Here is a 14,931-nt window from a genome sequence, read left to right as displayed (position 1 = left end):
GGCCTGATGTAACGAAAGTGACTTTTTATTCCAAATCTAGCTTAGGGAGAAAGGTATCGGCTTCCTGCCTAAAGGGTACCACTTTTTTTTTTGAAGTGGAAAGCAAGCACTTCTAAAAGGCAGGGGAGGATGCAAGCAGGTGAGGGCTCAGAGGGCTACCTTGCTGCCTTATCTACTGGGCAGTTGAGTTGGCGCCTTCATGGGCAGAAATAGGTTGTATAGGTGGCCAAAAACTCTAGCAGGCATACTTTAGGTTGGAAATTGACTGATATCGCTTGAGGAAATCTGGGGGGTGAGAGTTCCACTCTGGATCTTCTAAGCACATAGTTAGATGAACTTGCCCTGCAGGGAGTGTCCAGTGAAGAGGAGGTTAAAAGGCTGTAATTGCACTTCTAAAGAACTAAATAGAAAGTGGGGAAAAGGAGGAAAGAGAAAAGAAGAGAGAGAGAAAATAAACTATCCCTTAAAAAAATAGGGGTACTCAGTTACATAGTTATTTTTTCCATAGAGAAGCTTCTTTTATTATTATTATTATTATTATTATTATTATTTTGAGATGGCGTTTAGCTCTGTCACCCAGGCTGGAGTGCAATGGCGCGATCTCAGCTCACTGCAACCTTCGCCTCCCAAGTTCAAGTTATTCTCCTGTCTCAGCCTCCCAAGTAGCTGGGATTATAGGCACATGCCACCACCATGCCTGGCTAATTTTTGTCTTTTAAGTAGGGACGAAGTTTCACCATGTTGGCCAGGCTGTTCTCAAACTTCTGACCTCAGGTGATTTGCCTGCCTCGGTCTCCCAAAGTGCTGGGATTTCAGGCATGAGCCACCACACATGGCCCACAGAGAAGCTTCTACATGAAAGTTAACTATAATGACAGAATATACAGGCTGCACTCTGTGATAATTGAAGTATTAGGGGACATTCACTCTTTTCCCTGAAGAGAATCGGAATCTATTCTAAGTGAATCCCACAGTGTGACCCTTGTATCTCTTTTTTGTTAAAGAATGAAATCTGGATTTTATGTTCACTGATGTGACTAATATTTTTTCTTCAAATAATAGCTCTAAGAGACTGAGGAGGTACAAACTATTCAGGAAATAGGAAAACTTGAAATCAACTACCTGAGAAAAGTTATTGTTGAATATTGGTATATCTAGACTAGCACTATCCAATAGAAACTTCTGCAGTGACGGAAATGTTTCATATCTATGTTGTTCAATATAGTAGCCACTAGTTACACGTGGCTATTGAGCACTTGAAGTGTGGCTAGCATAACTAAGGAACTGAATTTGTGGTTTTATTTAATTTTAATTTATTTAAATTTCAGTAGCCAACAAGGTTGTGGCTACTTATAGGACAGTAAGATATAGAGAATTTCTTGACCATCATAAAATTTTAGAGCGATTCACAACATCCCTTTTTCTTTCAGGATGCTGACCTCAGTGGGTTACTTTGCTCTGTCTCTGGATACTCCTAATTTACATGGAGATGCCTACCTGAACTGTTTCCTCTCTGCTTTGATTGAAATTCCAGCTTACATTACAGCCTGGCTGCTATTGCGAACCCTGCCCAGGCGTTATATCATAGCTGCAGTACTGTTCTGGGGAGGAGGTGTGCTTCTCTTCATTCAACTGGTACCTGTGGGTAAGAAGTTAACCAAGATGAACAGCTTACCAGAAAAGACCCACATATTGACTAGGCTGCTTCTGAGTCACTGCTCCATGTTTATTCAGCCTTTACATCATAAGCCATTCATAAGTCAATTAGACAGGTGATTGCTCACTGTGTATGTTGTTTCCTGTGTTCAAAACAACTATCCCAAACAAAAGAGACAGCCTCGGAGAAGCAGAAAGCACCAAAGAGGAAACGTAACTCTTCCAGTCATCCCCTTCACAGAAAGACTCACCTAAAATCTCCCTTTAACTCATAGTCATGATTCCTAATTTCTGGCTACTCTCAAACCTTTTCCCTGGGTGTATATTCAAGTATTACAGTGAGTAGGACGTGTCGGTTCCAGGATACATTCAGTGGTTTTCTGGTCTGAATCTTTAAGTAGTTAAATAGCGCACAAAAGGATATATGCTTCCCTTTTCCCCTTGTTTCTGATGTTCTCATAATATTAAAATGTCAATAAATTATTGATAGTAATAGAAATACACATTTCTTAGTAATAAGAAACAGGATAGAAAGGATTGGTCCTCCTCTTTGAAGATAAAACTTAACTATATTAACATGCTAATAGCTTACCCATGAAACTGTTGTAACAAACAAAAGACAAGTCGACAAAGGTCACTGAATGCATTAATGACCTAGAATAACAGTAGAACAAAGTACAAAGCCACCCCTCATGCTCCATCTTTGTTCATGCCCAAATACTAGGACACTCGAAGAGAAAATGCTATTTTGGGAATATATTTATGTTAATAAAAATACTCCCACTGAAGCAAAAAAGACAATAAAAACAACTGATACAAGAAAGTATCACTTCTAAAAGCACCGTTGCTTATACTGGGTCTCTTTTCCAGATTATTACTTCTTATCCATTGGTCTGGTCATGCTGGGAAAATTTGGAATCACCTCTGCTTTCTCCATGCTGTATGTCTTCACTGCTGAGCTCTACCCAACCCTGGTCAGGAACATGGCAGTGGGGATCACATCCATGGCCTCCAGAGTGGGCAGCATCATTGCCCCCTACTTTGTTTACCTCGGTGAGCTGCATCTTGTGCATTTGTTCTTCCTTTAAATTAGTTTTCAATATGAAAGTAAGATTTTCATTGTGAAAATGTCAAATAGCATAGAATGGACTGGAAAAAAGTACAAGTTCACCTCTTCTCTCCCAGGAGGAGCTCTAGAAAGCCAACCACAAACTGTTTGGTGAGTAGCGCTACAGACATTTTGTTTTGCACAACACCATGTACGCATGTATGTATATATTTTTTTAAACACACAAGCAGGCCGGGCGTGGTGGCTCACGTATGTAATCCCAGCACTTTGGGAGACCAAGGTGGGTGGATCACCTGAGGCCAGGAGTTCGAGACCAGCCCGGCCAACACGGTGAAACCCTGTCTCTACTAAAATTACAAAAATTAGCCAGGCGTGGTGGCAGGTGCCTGTAAACTCAGCTACTCTGGAGGCTGAGGCAGAAGAATTGCTTGAACCCAGTAGGCAGAAGCTGCAGCGAGCCAAGATTGCGCCATTGCACTCCAACCTGGGCAACAAGAGTGAAATTCTGTCTCAAAAAATAATAATAATAATAAATAAAAACAATAAACACACAAATAACATTATATATGTTGAAACTTTTTAAACTTAACATTGTATCAGAATATCCTTCCAAATGGTTACATATTGCTCCTTTACCTTCTTTTTAAATAGGTACCTCCTTTTAAAAATGTATATAAGTACATTTTAAAATAAGTATACCTAAGTATAATCTACAGATAGATTCATACAAGTAAAACTCCTGGAGCAAAGAGTACCATTAAAAAATTATATATAAGGGCCGGACGCGGTGGCTCAAGCCTGTAATCCCAGCACTTTGGGAGGCCGAGACGGGCGGATCACGAGGTCAGGAGATCGAGACCATCCTGGCTAACGCGCTGAAACCCCATCTCTACTAAAAATACAAAAACTAGCCCGGCGAGGTGGCGGGCGCCTGTAGTCCCAGCTACTCCGGAGGCTGAGGCAGGAGAATGGCGTAAACCCGGGAGGCGGAGCTTGCAGTGAGCTGAGATCCCGCCACTGCACTCCAGTCCGGGCGACAGAGCGAGACTCCGCCTCAAAAAAAAAAAAATTATATATAAATATATATATACGTGTGTACATGATGTGCAAAACAAAATGTCTGTAGCACAACTCACCAAACAGTTCATGTTGGTTTTCTAGGGCTCCTCCTGGGAGAGGAGAGGTGAATTTGTACTTTTTTCCCGTACATTCTATACTATTTGACGTTTTCACCATGAAAATCTTACTTTTATACTGAAACACATAATTTATTTAACCAGGCTCCAATGAATGGAGGACATGTAGGTCATTTCCAGGTTTTTGCTATTACAAATAACATTACAACGAACATTCTCCTATGCTCCTACACCCTTTGTGAATTTACTTACATATATTTGGATTTACAGATAGATTCATAGAAGTAAAATTCCTGCAGCAAAGAGTGCAGTTAAAAATTTCATAGATATTCCCAAAGTGAACTCTACATATTGTACCAAATTATAATTTAATTATTAATAGGTAAGAGTGGTTATTTTCAATAATCTCACCAACAATAAAGATTACCTAATTCTTTTTTTTTTTTTTTTTCTTTTTTTTGAGACAGGGTCTCACTCTGAAGTGTAGTGGTGCGATCCTAGATTCCCAGCTCACTGCAGCCTCAATCTCCCAGGCTGAAAGATCCTCCCACCTCAGCCTCCCAACTAGCTGGGACTATAGGCATGCACACCATCAAGCCCAGCTAATTTTTTTTTTTTTTTTTTTTTTTTTTTTCTGGTAGAGATGGGATTTTGCCAGGTTACTCAGGCTGGTTTTGAACTCCTGGGCTCAAGTGATCCACCCGCCTCAACCTCCCAAAGTGCTAGGATTACAGGCTTGAGCCACAGCACCTGGCCTACCGAAGTTTTTAATCATTGGTTATCTGTTATGTGAAAAATGGATATCATTGTTACTTTCATTCCTATTTATTAATTATGAATGAGGTTGAGCATGTTTTTGTGTATTTTTTGGCCATTCTATTTATTTTTCAGTGAACTGACTGCTCATGTTCTTTGCTCTTTTTTTTTTTTTTTTTTTTTGGAGACAGAGTCTCACTCTGTCACCCAGGCTGGAATGTAGTGGCAGAATCTCGGCTCACTGCAACCTCCGCAGCCCGGGTTCAAGCAATTCTCTTGTCTCAACCTCCTGAGTAGCTGGGACTACAGGTGCATGCCACTATGCCCGGCTAATTTTTATTTTTTTATTTTTGTATTTTTATTAGAGACGGGGTTTCATCATATTGGTCAGGCTGGTCTCGAACCCCTGACCTCAGGAGATCCACCCACCTTGGCCTCCCAAAGTGCTGGGATTACAGACACGAACCACTGCGCCCGGCCTTCTTTGCCCATTCTTTAATGGTGTATTCATCTTTTTCTTTTTGATTTGTACAAACTCTTTGCAATGGAAGAAATTAACCCTTTGTATATATGTTGTAAATATTTTTTCTAGTTTACCATTTGTATTTTGACTTTATGATATCTTTGTAATGAAGACAATTTTAGTTTTTATTTACTCAAAGGTGTCAGTCTGAAATAACACTACACAGGTGTTTCAGTAGCATGTTCAATCTGATGTAGGATCTGACACCCCATGCCTGGTCCTCATTAAGGACTCTACTGGTGAGAAATGCAGACACACCTCAATGAATTGGGCAATTGGTTAACTACTGGTACACATGCACACACACACACACACACACACACACCTGAGAACATATATGAATTCGCAGGAAAGGTATAATCCAAATCCTTATAGAGAAAGAGAAACATTTTCCTAACTTAAACATATTCTGCACAGTTGCCCTGTGCCACACCTGAGATAGCAGATTATACAGAGTGGTATTATTTTTCCCTTTGTCCTTCCCTGTACTTTCATACTATGCTCAGACGGTCCAGTGGCCAGACACTGGTACATAAGATAGAGTCCAAGAGCCTTTTACTCCACATAGCTACTCCTGTTAGTGACACAGAGGCCTCAGAGAAGCTGCAATAACAATATTTTCCTTATGTTTTGGGTCAAATGAAATCCATGGGTGTGCTGTTCCTCTGTAAGCTCTGTATGTATACAGAGGCAAAGCAAGATGAGGATCTGTTGTTCTCCTGTGTGAGTAAAGCTTCATAAAGAAGAGATTACATATTAACCCAAGACATGTAAGTGCTGCAAAAAGAAGCCAAATCCAGGCACACAGTGCCTTTATAGAATGTGCCTGATACTTATTGTTTACTGATTTAATCTGGCGTGAACATAATACTTAGTTGTTGTTTTTTTGTTTGTTTGTTTTGTTTTGTTTTGTTTTGAGTCTCATAGCTCTGTGGACCTAACTTTCCACTGCAGCCTACTAGTTTGGGCAAAAGCAGAGGTCATGCCAGACTTATCATGGCCAAAACCCATCCCTGAAACATCCTGGTTAACCTCCTTCTCCTTGATGTCCTCCTATCCCCCATTTCCAATTACCTCTACCTTAAGAAGATAACTCTGGTAGGCAAAGAACTCTACCAAAGGAGCATCTGTCACATATGACTGAGTAGTAGCTTAGAGGATACCAGTTGACAGGAGAGAATGAAAAGCCTTATGATAATGCAAAAGGATTACAGAAATACATATTGTCATCTGCCAAAAAGAAACTGATATTTTGCTTACTTTTTTTCTCTGAAAATATTCAGATTTAAATCCATTCTCTTATACTGTTCACCACCTTCACAAAATGATGCTCAAGAGTGCCCAGAGAGTCCTTGTATCTGATTCATGTTCTTATGTCCTGTGCTTTATAGGTGCTTACAACAGAATGCTGCCCTACATCGTCATGGGTAGTCTGACTGTCCTGATTGGAATTCTCACCCTTTTTTTCCCTGAAAGTTTGGGAATGACTCTTCCCGAAACCTTAGAGCAGATGCAGAAAGTGAAATGGTAAGTAGAACTTTTAACAAAATGATACCGAAATGCCTTAGGGAGAATACGCATGGAAGAATAGCTAGGAAGGTTCTAAAAGAGAAGAGTAATAAGCAGAGACTAGCTCTATCAGATGATAAAGCATATTGTTGACCGGGCACAGTGGCTCACACCTGTAATCCCAGCACTTTGGGAGGCAGAGGCAGGTGGATCACCTGAGGTCAGGAGTTTGAGACCAGCCTGGCCAACATAGTGAAACCTCGTCTCTACTAAAAATACAAAAAATTAGCTGGGTGTGGTGGCAGTCACATGTAATCCCAGCTACTCAGGACGCTGAGGCAGGAGAACTGCTTGAACCCAGGAGGCAGAGGTTGCAGTGAGCTGAGATCACACCACTGCACTCCAGCCTGGGCAACAAGAGTGAAACTCCATCTCAAATAATAATAATAATAATAGGCCGGGCGCGGTGGCAAATGCCTGTAATCCCAACACTTTCGGAGGCCGAGGCAGGCAGGTCACGAGGTCAAGAGATCGAGACCATCCTGGCCAACATGGTGAAACCCTGTCTCTGAAATACAAAAATTAGCTGGGCGTGGTAGTGCATGCCTGTAGTCCCAGCTACTCATGAGGCTGAGGCAGGAGAATTGCTTGAACCCGGGAGGTAGAGGTTGCAGTGAGCTGAGATCATGCCACTGCACTCTAGACTGGGCAACAGAGCCAGACTCTGTCTCAAAAATAATAATAATGATAAAGCATATCGTTGAGCAATAGTAATTAAAACAGTATAATAATGGTATAGGAATAGAAATCAATGGAGTGGGACAGAGTTCAGGATAAAACCTAAGAAAATAACAAATTCACTATGTAATAAAAAGTAGCAAAGTCAAGGGGGAATAGTTATTCAGTAAAAGGTATTAGAACATTCAGCTAGACATTCTGAATAAATTAAAAAGTTGGATCTTAAAAACATGCATTGGCTGGGCACAGTGGCTCACACCTGTAATCCCAGCACTTAGGGAGACTGAGGCAGGCAGATTGCTTGAGGTCAGGAGTTCGAGACCAGCCTGGCCAACATGATGAAACCCCATCTCTACCAAAAATACAAAAATTAGCCAGGCGTGGTGGTGCACCCCTGTAATCCCAGCTACTTGGGAGGCTGAGGCAGGAGAATCGCTTGAACCAGGGTGACGGAGGTTGCAGTGAGCCAAGATTGTGCCACTGCACTCCAGTCTGGGTGACAGAGCAAGACTCTGTCTCCAAAAAAAAAAAAAAAAAAAAAAAAGCATCAAGATAAAATCCAGAGAGTTAAAAAATTTAGGCCTAAAAATGTAAAATCATAAATGTACCAGGAGGAAACTAACATTTTTATAACCTTAGAGAAGATCTTACCGAGCATAACATAAAATCAAAGAACTATAAAGGAACATATTGATATATCTGATTGTACATTTTTAAAATTATTGGCAAGGCAAAAGGAAACCACCCACAAAGACAAAAGTCAATAAGCCAGGAGAAAATATTTGCTACACAAAATCTAGACATAAGGCTAATATACCTAATATACAAAAAGCTCATAGCAACCAGTGAGAAAAAGACAAACAGTTCAGTAGGAAAACCAGCAAAGGATAAGAACAGACAGTTTACAGAAGAAGTCACTTCAGGGTCCAATATACACATGAAAAAGTTATTTGTCCACATTAATAAGGAAATGCAAAAATAAAACAATTCAACCTCATTTTTTTGGCTTATGAGATTGTGCAAGGGTTTTTCTTCTTGACGCAAACCAATTCTGACACCTATTGAGTGTCCTATAATTCAGTTCAATTTTGACAATACCTGAAGTTAGCATCAGACTCCATAGGTATAAAGACTCAGTCCCACAATACTGCCTCGCTTCACTCGCCAACCGCAAGTGTCAGGTCCCCAGGTTACCCACATTTCTCTCTGACTTTCCTACCAAATCTGGGGTTCCAAACAAATCCCCTCCTCGGGTTTGATTATTTGCTAGAATGACTCACAGCACTCAGAACACTGACCACTTTATAAGAAACACTGGTTTCTTATAAAGGATACAAATGAACAGCCAGATGAAGAGGTACATACGGAGAGGAAAGGTCCTGAGTGCAGAGGTTCTGTCCCTGTGGAGTTAAGTAAGGTGCACTGCCCTCCTGGCACGTGGATGTGGTCACCAACTCGGAAGCTCTCCAAACCCCATCATTTAGAGGTTTTCATGGAGGTTTAGTCATGTTGGCATGATGGATTATTAAGTCTATCCCCAGCCTCTCTCCTCTCCCCAGAGGTTCCAGGTTTCTAATCAAGGCTTGGTCTTCTGGTGACCAGCCCCCACCCTGAAGCTATCTAAGGGCCCTGCCAAGGATTGCCTCATTAGAACAACAAAAGCTCTTATCACCCCCTATCACTCCGGAAATTATAAGAGATTTAGGATCTCCACGTCAGGAACCAGGGACAAAGACCAGTATCTTTTTATGACACAAGGGCCAACATTTAAAAGATTAGTGGTATTTAGGAGAAGTTTAGACTTTTGAGTAACACTGCCTGGCTTTAAATCCCAAATCTACTGCAAAAGTTTGGGCCTATCACTTAATATTCACTAAGCCTCAGTATTCCCATCTGCTATATGGGATATTTCATATGGCTATTTTGAGGTGATTAAATATAAAGTGTTCTCAGTGCCTGGCCTTGATAAAGGTAACTCTGCATGTGAATTAATTCTGATCCCTGACAGAACATTTACAGCAAAAAAAGTGCCCATTTTTGATAAGTTGTTTTGTTCTAATGATAGAACTACTTCTGTAACAACTTTAATTGCCAAGAATTTCATGCCTCCCTCTCTATCATTTGCTTGGGAAAACTGTGAAAGAGTTTAAATTCTGGCTTCTATACTTAATTAAGAAAGTGGCCTCAGATGTTTAAAAGCATAAACTATTAGATCTACACTATGAGGTTCTCATTAGAGTTCAAATAGTTACTTGTTCATTTATTGGAGAAATATTTTTCAATGTCAGTTTGGAGCGTTTTGAGGAGGAAAGTCTTGAATATTTAATTTTCTTTAGCATCTATTTTATTTTCAGGTTCAGATCTGGGAAAAAAACAAGAGACTCAATGGAGACAGAAAAAAATCCCAAGGTTCTAATAACTGCATTCTGAAAAAATATCTCCCCCATTTGGTGAAGTGAAAAACAGACAAGACTTCGTGGAGAAATCCGTTGTTCCCACTGAAATGGACTGACTGTAATGATTGACACTAAAATGAACCTTGCTATCAAGAAATGTTCATCATACAGTAAACTCTGGACAATTCTTCCAGAAAATGTCCTTGCTTTGCAAACCAATCATTTCTAGAGAGTCTCCTTACTCATTAATTCGATGAAATGGATTGGTAAGAGGTCTTGAAAACATATTAGTCAAGGACTGGTAAAATATATATAAAGATTAACACTCGTTTCCAATTATACAAATACTATCCAAATAAAAATAACATCATTGTATTAATGCAAATATTAGGTGACAACAATGTGTGTGTGTGTGTGTGTGTGTGTGTGTGTGTGTGTGTACATTTGGAAGCAAACCAGCACATTCAAAATTATAGTAGTTTCTGAAGTGAACCAAATGATTAGACACAGCATTCCTATCCAGAAAACCTTACAAACTCCTTTGAGAGGGATTGATGGCTGTTAGAGTAAAAAACAAACCATTTTTTACCCTCTACTGTCACACACAACCCACAATACTTCTGTGACCAGATGTGGTGGGGGGCTCCTCACACACCAAGCAATTCTCCAGCAGATACCAACGGGGTGCTCTCTAATGGAATTCAGCTCTGACCCTATCTGCGGGAGACAGTATCAGATCCCACAGGTTGTGTGCTCTGCCCCTCTTCAGATGCCATTCGAACGTCCAAGCCACACGCACCTCTGACCTACCAGCTACAAACCAGGGTTTCTATAGCCCCCTTCTTGGGTTCAATTAATTTGCTAGAAAGGCTCACCAAATTCAGCTAAACCTTTACATTTTCCAATTTATTATAAAGGATACAGATGAACAGCCAGATGAAGCAGCATGTAGGGCTAGGTCTGGAAGGATTCTAAGTGCAAGAGCTTCTGTCCCAGTGAAGCTGGGGTGCAGTGCCCTCCCAGCTTGTGGACACATTTACTGGAAGCTCCTCAAATCTTGTTGTTCAAGAGTTTTTAGAGAGCTTGATCTCCAGCACCTTCCCCACCCAGAGGTCAGTGGGTAGAGCTGAAAGTTCCAACCCTCTAATTCCTCAAATGACCTGGTCTTTCCAGGGACTAGCCCCATCATAAGAATACCTAGGGCCCCACATTAAGTAACCTTATTAGCATAAACTCAGGAGTTATCTAATCGAAGGGGCTCGTTATGACTAATGAGATACTCCTACCACTCAGGAAGTTCTAGAGGTTTGGGAAACTCTATGACAAGAACTGAGACAAAGACCAGGTATCCATATTTCATATTATACCACAATGGCAGATGTTAATTGTATTTTAGCCTGGCTCATCTGGCCAATCTGCCTGCAAGAAGGCAGCAAGGCAGCTCCTAGCTACAGTTTCAGCAGCCACACCTCACAGCCCTTACACCATTAAATGGTCCCCATTTGTTGTGCTGTTGTTGAGCATGTGACTAAACCTCCTGTTTCCTAAAAATGGCTTAAGATATATTTTGCTGGTAGATATAAAGTCAGAAAAACTACACAAACCAGTTAGATTGACAGAGGTTGTTTATGTGCCTCATAGCCAAGAGAGATGTGCACCAAGGAGGAAATCATCAAATCTGAAATATGGAAAGCCTTTGAAACTGTTCTTTTCCTAAGCACGGTATTCAGCTGTGTCCTCTTGAACCCATATCCATCAGGTCAACAGCTTTAGCCCATTCTGCATGATACTGGTGGCAGGTTTGTCATAAATAGCTCTTATTATTTTGAGATACATTCCATCAACACCTAGTTTATTGACAGTTTTTAGCATGAAGGGCTTTTGAATTTTGTCGAAGGCCTTTTCTGCATCTATTGAGATAATCACACGGTTTTTGTCTTTGGTTCTGTTTATATGATGGATTATGTTCATTGATTTGCGTATGTTGAAACAGCTTTGCATCCCAGGGATAAAGCCAACTTGATTGTGGTGGATGAGGTTTTTGATGTGCTGCTGGATTCGGTTTGCCAGTATTTTATTGAGGATTTTCACATCGATGTTCATCAGGGATATTGGTCTAAAATTCTCTTTCTTTGTTGTGTCTCTGCCAGGCTTTGGTATCAGGATGATGCTGGCCTCATAAAATGAGTTAGGGAGGATTCCCTCTTTTCTATTGATAGGAATAGTTTCAGAAGGAATGGTACCAGCTCCTCTTTGTACCTCTGGTAGAATTTGGCTGTGAATCTGTCTGGTCCTGGCCTTTTTTTGGTTGGTAGGCTATTAATTATTGCCTCAATTTCAGAGCCTGTTATTGGTGTATTCAGATTCAACTTCTTCCTGGTTTAGTCTTGGGAGGGTGTAGGTGTCCAGGACTTTATCCATTTCTTCCAGAGTTTCTAGTTTATTTGCATAGAAGTGTTTATAGTATTCTCTGATGGTAGTTTGTATTTCTGTGGGATTGGTGGTGATACCCCTTTATCATTTTTTATACCATCTATCTGATTCTTCTCTCTTTTCTTCTTTGTTAGTCTTGCTAACGGTCTATCAATTTTGTTGATCTTTTCAAAAAACCAGCTCCTGGATGCATTGATTGTTTTTGAAGGGATTTTATGTCTCTATCTCTTTCAGTTCTGCTCTGATCTTAGTTATTTCTTGCCTTCTGCTAGCTTTTGAATTTGTTTACTCTTGCTTCTCTAGTTCTTTTAACTGTGATGTTAGGGTGTCGATTTTAGATCTTTCCTGCTTTCTCTTGTGGGCATTTAGTGCTATAAATTTCCTTCTACACACTGCTTTAAATGTGTTTCAGAGATTCTGGTACATTGTGTTTTGGTTCCCATTGTTTTCAAAGAATGTCTTTATTTCTGCCTGCATTTCATTATTTACCCAGTAGTCATTCAGGAGCAGGTTGTTCAGTTTCCATGTAGTTGTATGGTTTTGAGTGAGTTTCTTAATCCTGAGTTCTAATTTGATTATACCGTGATCTGAGAGACAGTTTGTTGTGATTTCTGTTCTTTTACATTTGCTTAGGAGTGCTTTACTTCCAACGATGTGGTCAATTTTGGAATAAGTGTGATGTGGTGCTTGAGAAGAATGTATATTCTGTTGATTTGGGGTGGAGAGTTCTGTAGATGTCTATTAGGTCTGCTTGGTGCAGATCTGAGTTCAAGTCCTGGATATCCTTGTTAACCTTCTGTCTCGTTGATCTGTCTAATATTGACAGTGGGGTGTTAAAGTCTCCCATTATTATTGTGTGGGAGTCTAACTCTCTTTGTAGGTCTCTAAGGACTTGCTTTATGAATCTGGGTGCTCCTGTATTGGGTGCATATATATTTAGGATAGTTAGCTCTTCTTGTTGAATTGATCCCTTTACCATTATGTAATGGCCTTCTTTGTCCCTTTTGATCTTTGTTGGTTTAAAGTCTGTTTTATCAGAGACTAGGATTGCAACCCCTGCTTTTATTTGCTTTCCATTTGCTTGCTAGATCTTTCTCCATCCCTTTATTTTGAGCCTATTTGTGTCTCTTCACATGAGATAGGTCTCCTGAATACAGCACACTGATGGGTCTTGACTCTTTATCCAATTTGCCAGTCTGTGTCTTTTAATTGGGGCATTTAGCCCATTTACATTTAAGGTTAATATTGTTATATGTGAATTTGATCCTGTCATTATGATGTTAGCTGGTTATTTTGCCTGTTAGTTGATGCAGTTTCTTCATAGCATCAAAGGTCTTTACAATTTGGCATATTTTTGCAGTGGCTGGTACCAATTGTTCCTTTCCATGTTTAGTGCTTCTAAACTAAACATGTAAGGCAGGGCTGGTGGTGACAAAATCTCTCAGCATTTGCTTGTCTGTAAAGGATTTTATTTCTTCTTCACTTATGAAGCTTAGTTTGGCTTGATATGAAATTCTGGGTTGAAAATTCTTTTCTTCAAGAATGTTGAATATTGGCCCCCACTCTCTTCTGGCCTGTAGGGTTTCTGCTGAGAGATCCACTGTTAGTCTGATGGGCTTCCCTATGTGGTTAACCCAGCCTTTCTCTCTGGCTGCCCTTAACATTTTTTCCTTCATTTCAACCTTGGTGAATCTGACAATTATGTGTCTTGGGGTTGCTCTTCTAGAGGAGTATCTTTGTGGTGTTCTCTGTATTTCCTGAATTTGAATGTCAGCCTGCTTTGCTAGGTTGGGGAAGTTCTCCTGGATAACAGCCTGAAGAGTGTTTTCCAAGTTGGTTCCATTCTCCCCGTCACTTTCAGGTACACCAATCAAATGTACATTTGGTCTTTTTACACAGTCCCATATTTCTTGGAGGATTTGTTCGTTTCATTTTACTCTTATTTCTCTAATCTTCTCGATTTATTTCATTAATTTGATCTTCAATCACTGATACCCTTTCTTCCACTTGATCGAATCGGCTATTGAAGCTTGTGCATGCATCACAAAGTTCTTGTGCCATGGTTTTCAGCTCCATCAAGTCATTTAAGGTCTTCTCTGCACTGTTTATTCTAGTTAGCCATTTGTCTTATCTTTTTTCAAGGTTTTTAGCTTCCTTGCGATGGGTTAGAACATCCATCTTTAGCTCGGAGAAGTTTGTTATTACCGACCTTCTGAAGCCTACTTCTGTTAGCTCGTCAAAGTCATTCTCCACCCAGGTTTGTTCCATTGCTGGTGAGAAGTTGCGATCCTTTGGAGGAGAAGAGGTGCTATGGTTTTTAGAATTGTCAGTTTTTCTGCTCTGGTTTCTCCCTATCTTTGTGGTTTTATCTACCTTTGGTCTTTGATGTTGGTGACCTACAGATGGGGTTTTGGTGTGGATGTCCTTTTTGTTAATGTTAATGCTATTCCTTTCTGTTCATCAGTTTTCCTTCTAACAGTGAGATCCCTCAGCTACAGGTCTGTTGGAGTTTGCTGGAGGTATTCTCCAGATACTGTTTGCCTGGGTATCACCAGCAGAGGTTGCAGAACAGCAAATATTGCAGAACAGCAAAATAGTGCTGCCTGATCCTTCCTCTGGAAGCTTTGTCCCAGAGGGGCACCTGTCTGTATGAGGTGTCAGTCACCCCCTACTGGGAGGTATCTCCCAGTTAGGATACACAAGGGTCAGGGACCC

The 14,931-nt window shown here is 40.5% G+C and overlaps 1 protein-coding gene and 1 long non-coding RNA gene across 2 annotated transcripts in view; one reads left to right on the top strand and one right to left on the bottom strand.

The window, feature by feature from the left end:
- SLC22A4 (solute carrier family 22 member 4) overlaps positions 1 to 10,184 on the top strand; it is a 48,994-nt gene extending 38,810 nt beyond the window's left edge. The window contains exons 7-10 of the mRNA XM_023196458.2: positions 1,431 to 1,645; positions 2,527 to 2,709; positions 6,532 to 6,667; positions 9,742 to 10,184. Coding sequence (XP_023052226.2) covers positions 1,431 to 1,645; positions 2,527 to 2,709; positions 6,532 to 6,667; positions 9,742 to 9,817 — 610 coding nt within the window. The 3' untranslated portion in view covers positions 9,818 to 10,184. The remainder of the gene's footprint in view (positions 1 to 1,430; positions 1,646 to 2,526; positions 2,710 to 6,531; positions 6,668 to 9,741) is intronic.
- Positions 1 to 14,931, bottom strand: part of LOC111529651 — a 57,004-nt gene that overhangs the window by 21,757 nt on the left and 20,316 nt on the right. The window contains exon 6 of the long non-coding RNA XR_002727495.3: positions 1,498 to 1,639. This is a non-coding gene — a long non-coding RNA (uncharacterized LOC111529651). The remainder of the gene's footprint in view (positions 1 to 1,497; positions 1,640 to 14,931) is intronic.

This window comes from Piliocolobus tephrosceles, chromosome 4 (assembly GCF_002776525.5).
Source record: "Piliocolobus tephrosceles isolate RC106 chromosome 4, ASM277652v3, whole genome shotgun sequence".
NCBI lineage: Eukaryota > Metazoa > Chordata > Mammalia > Primates > Cercopithecidae > Piliocolobus > Piliocolobus tephrosceles.
The sequence above is the reverse complement of the archived record's forward strand: the minus strand, read 5'-3'. Positions and strand labels throughout refer to the sequence as shown.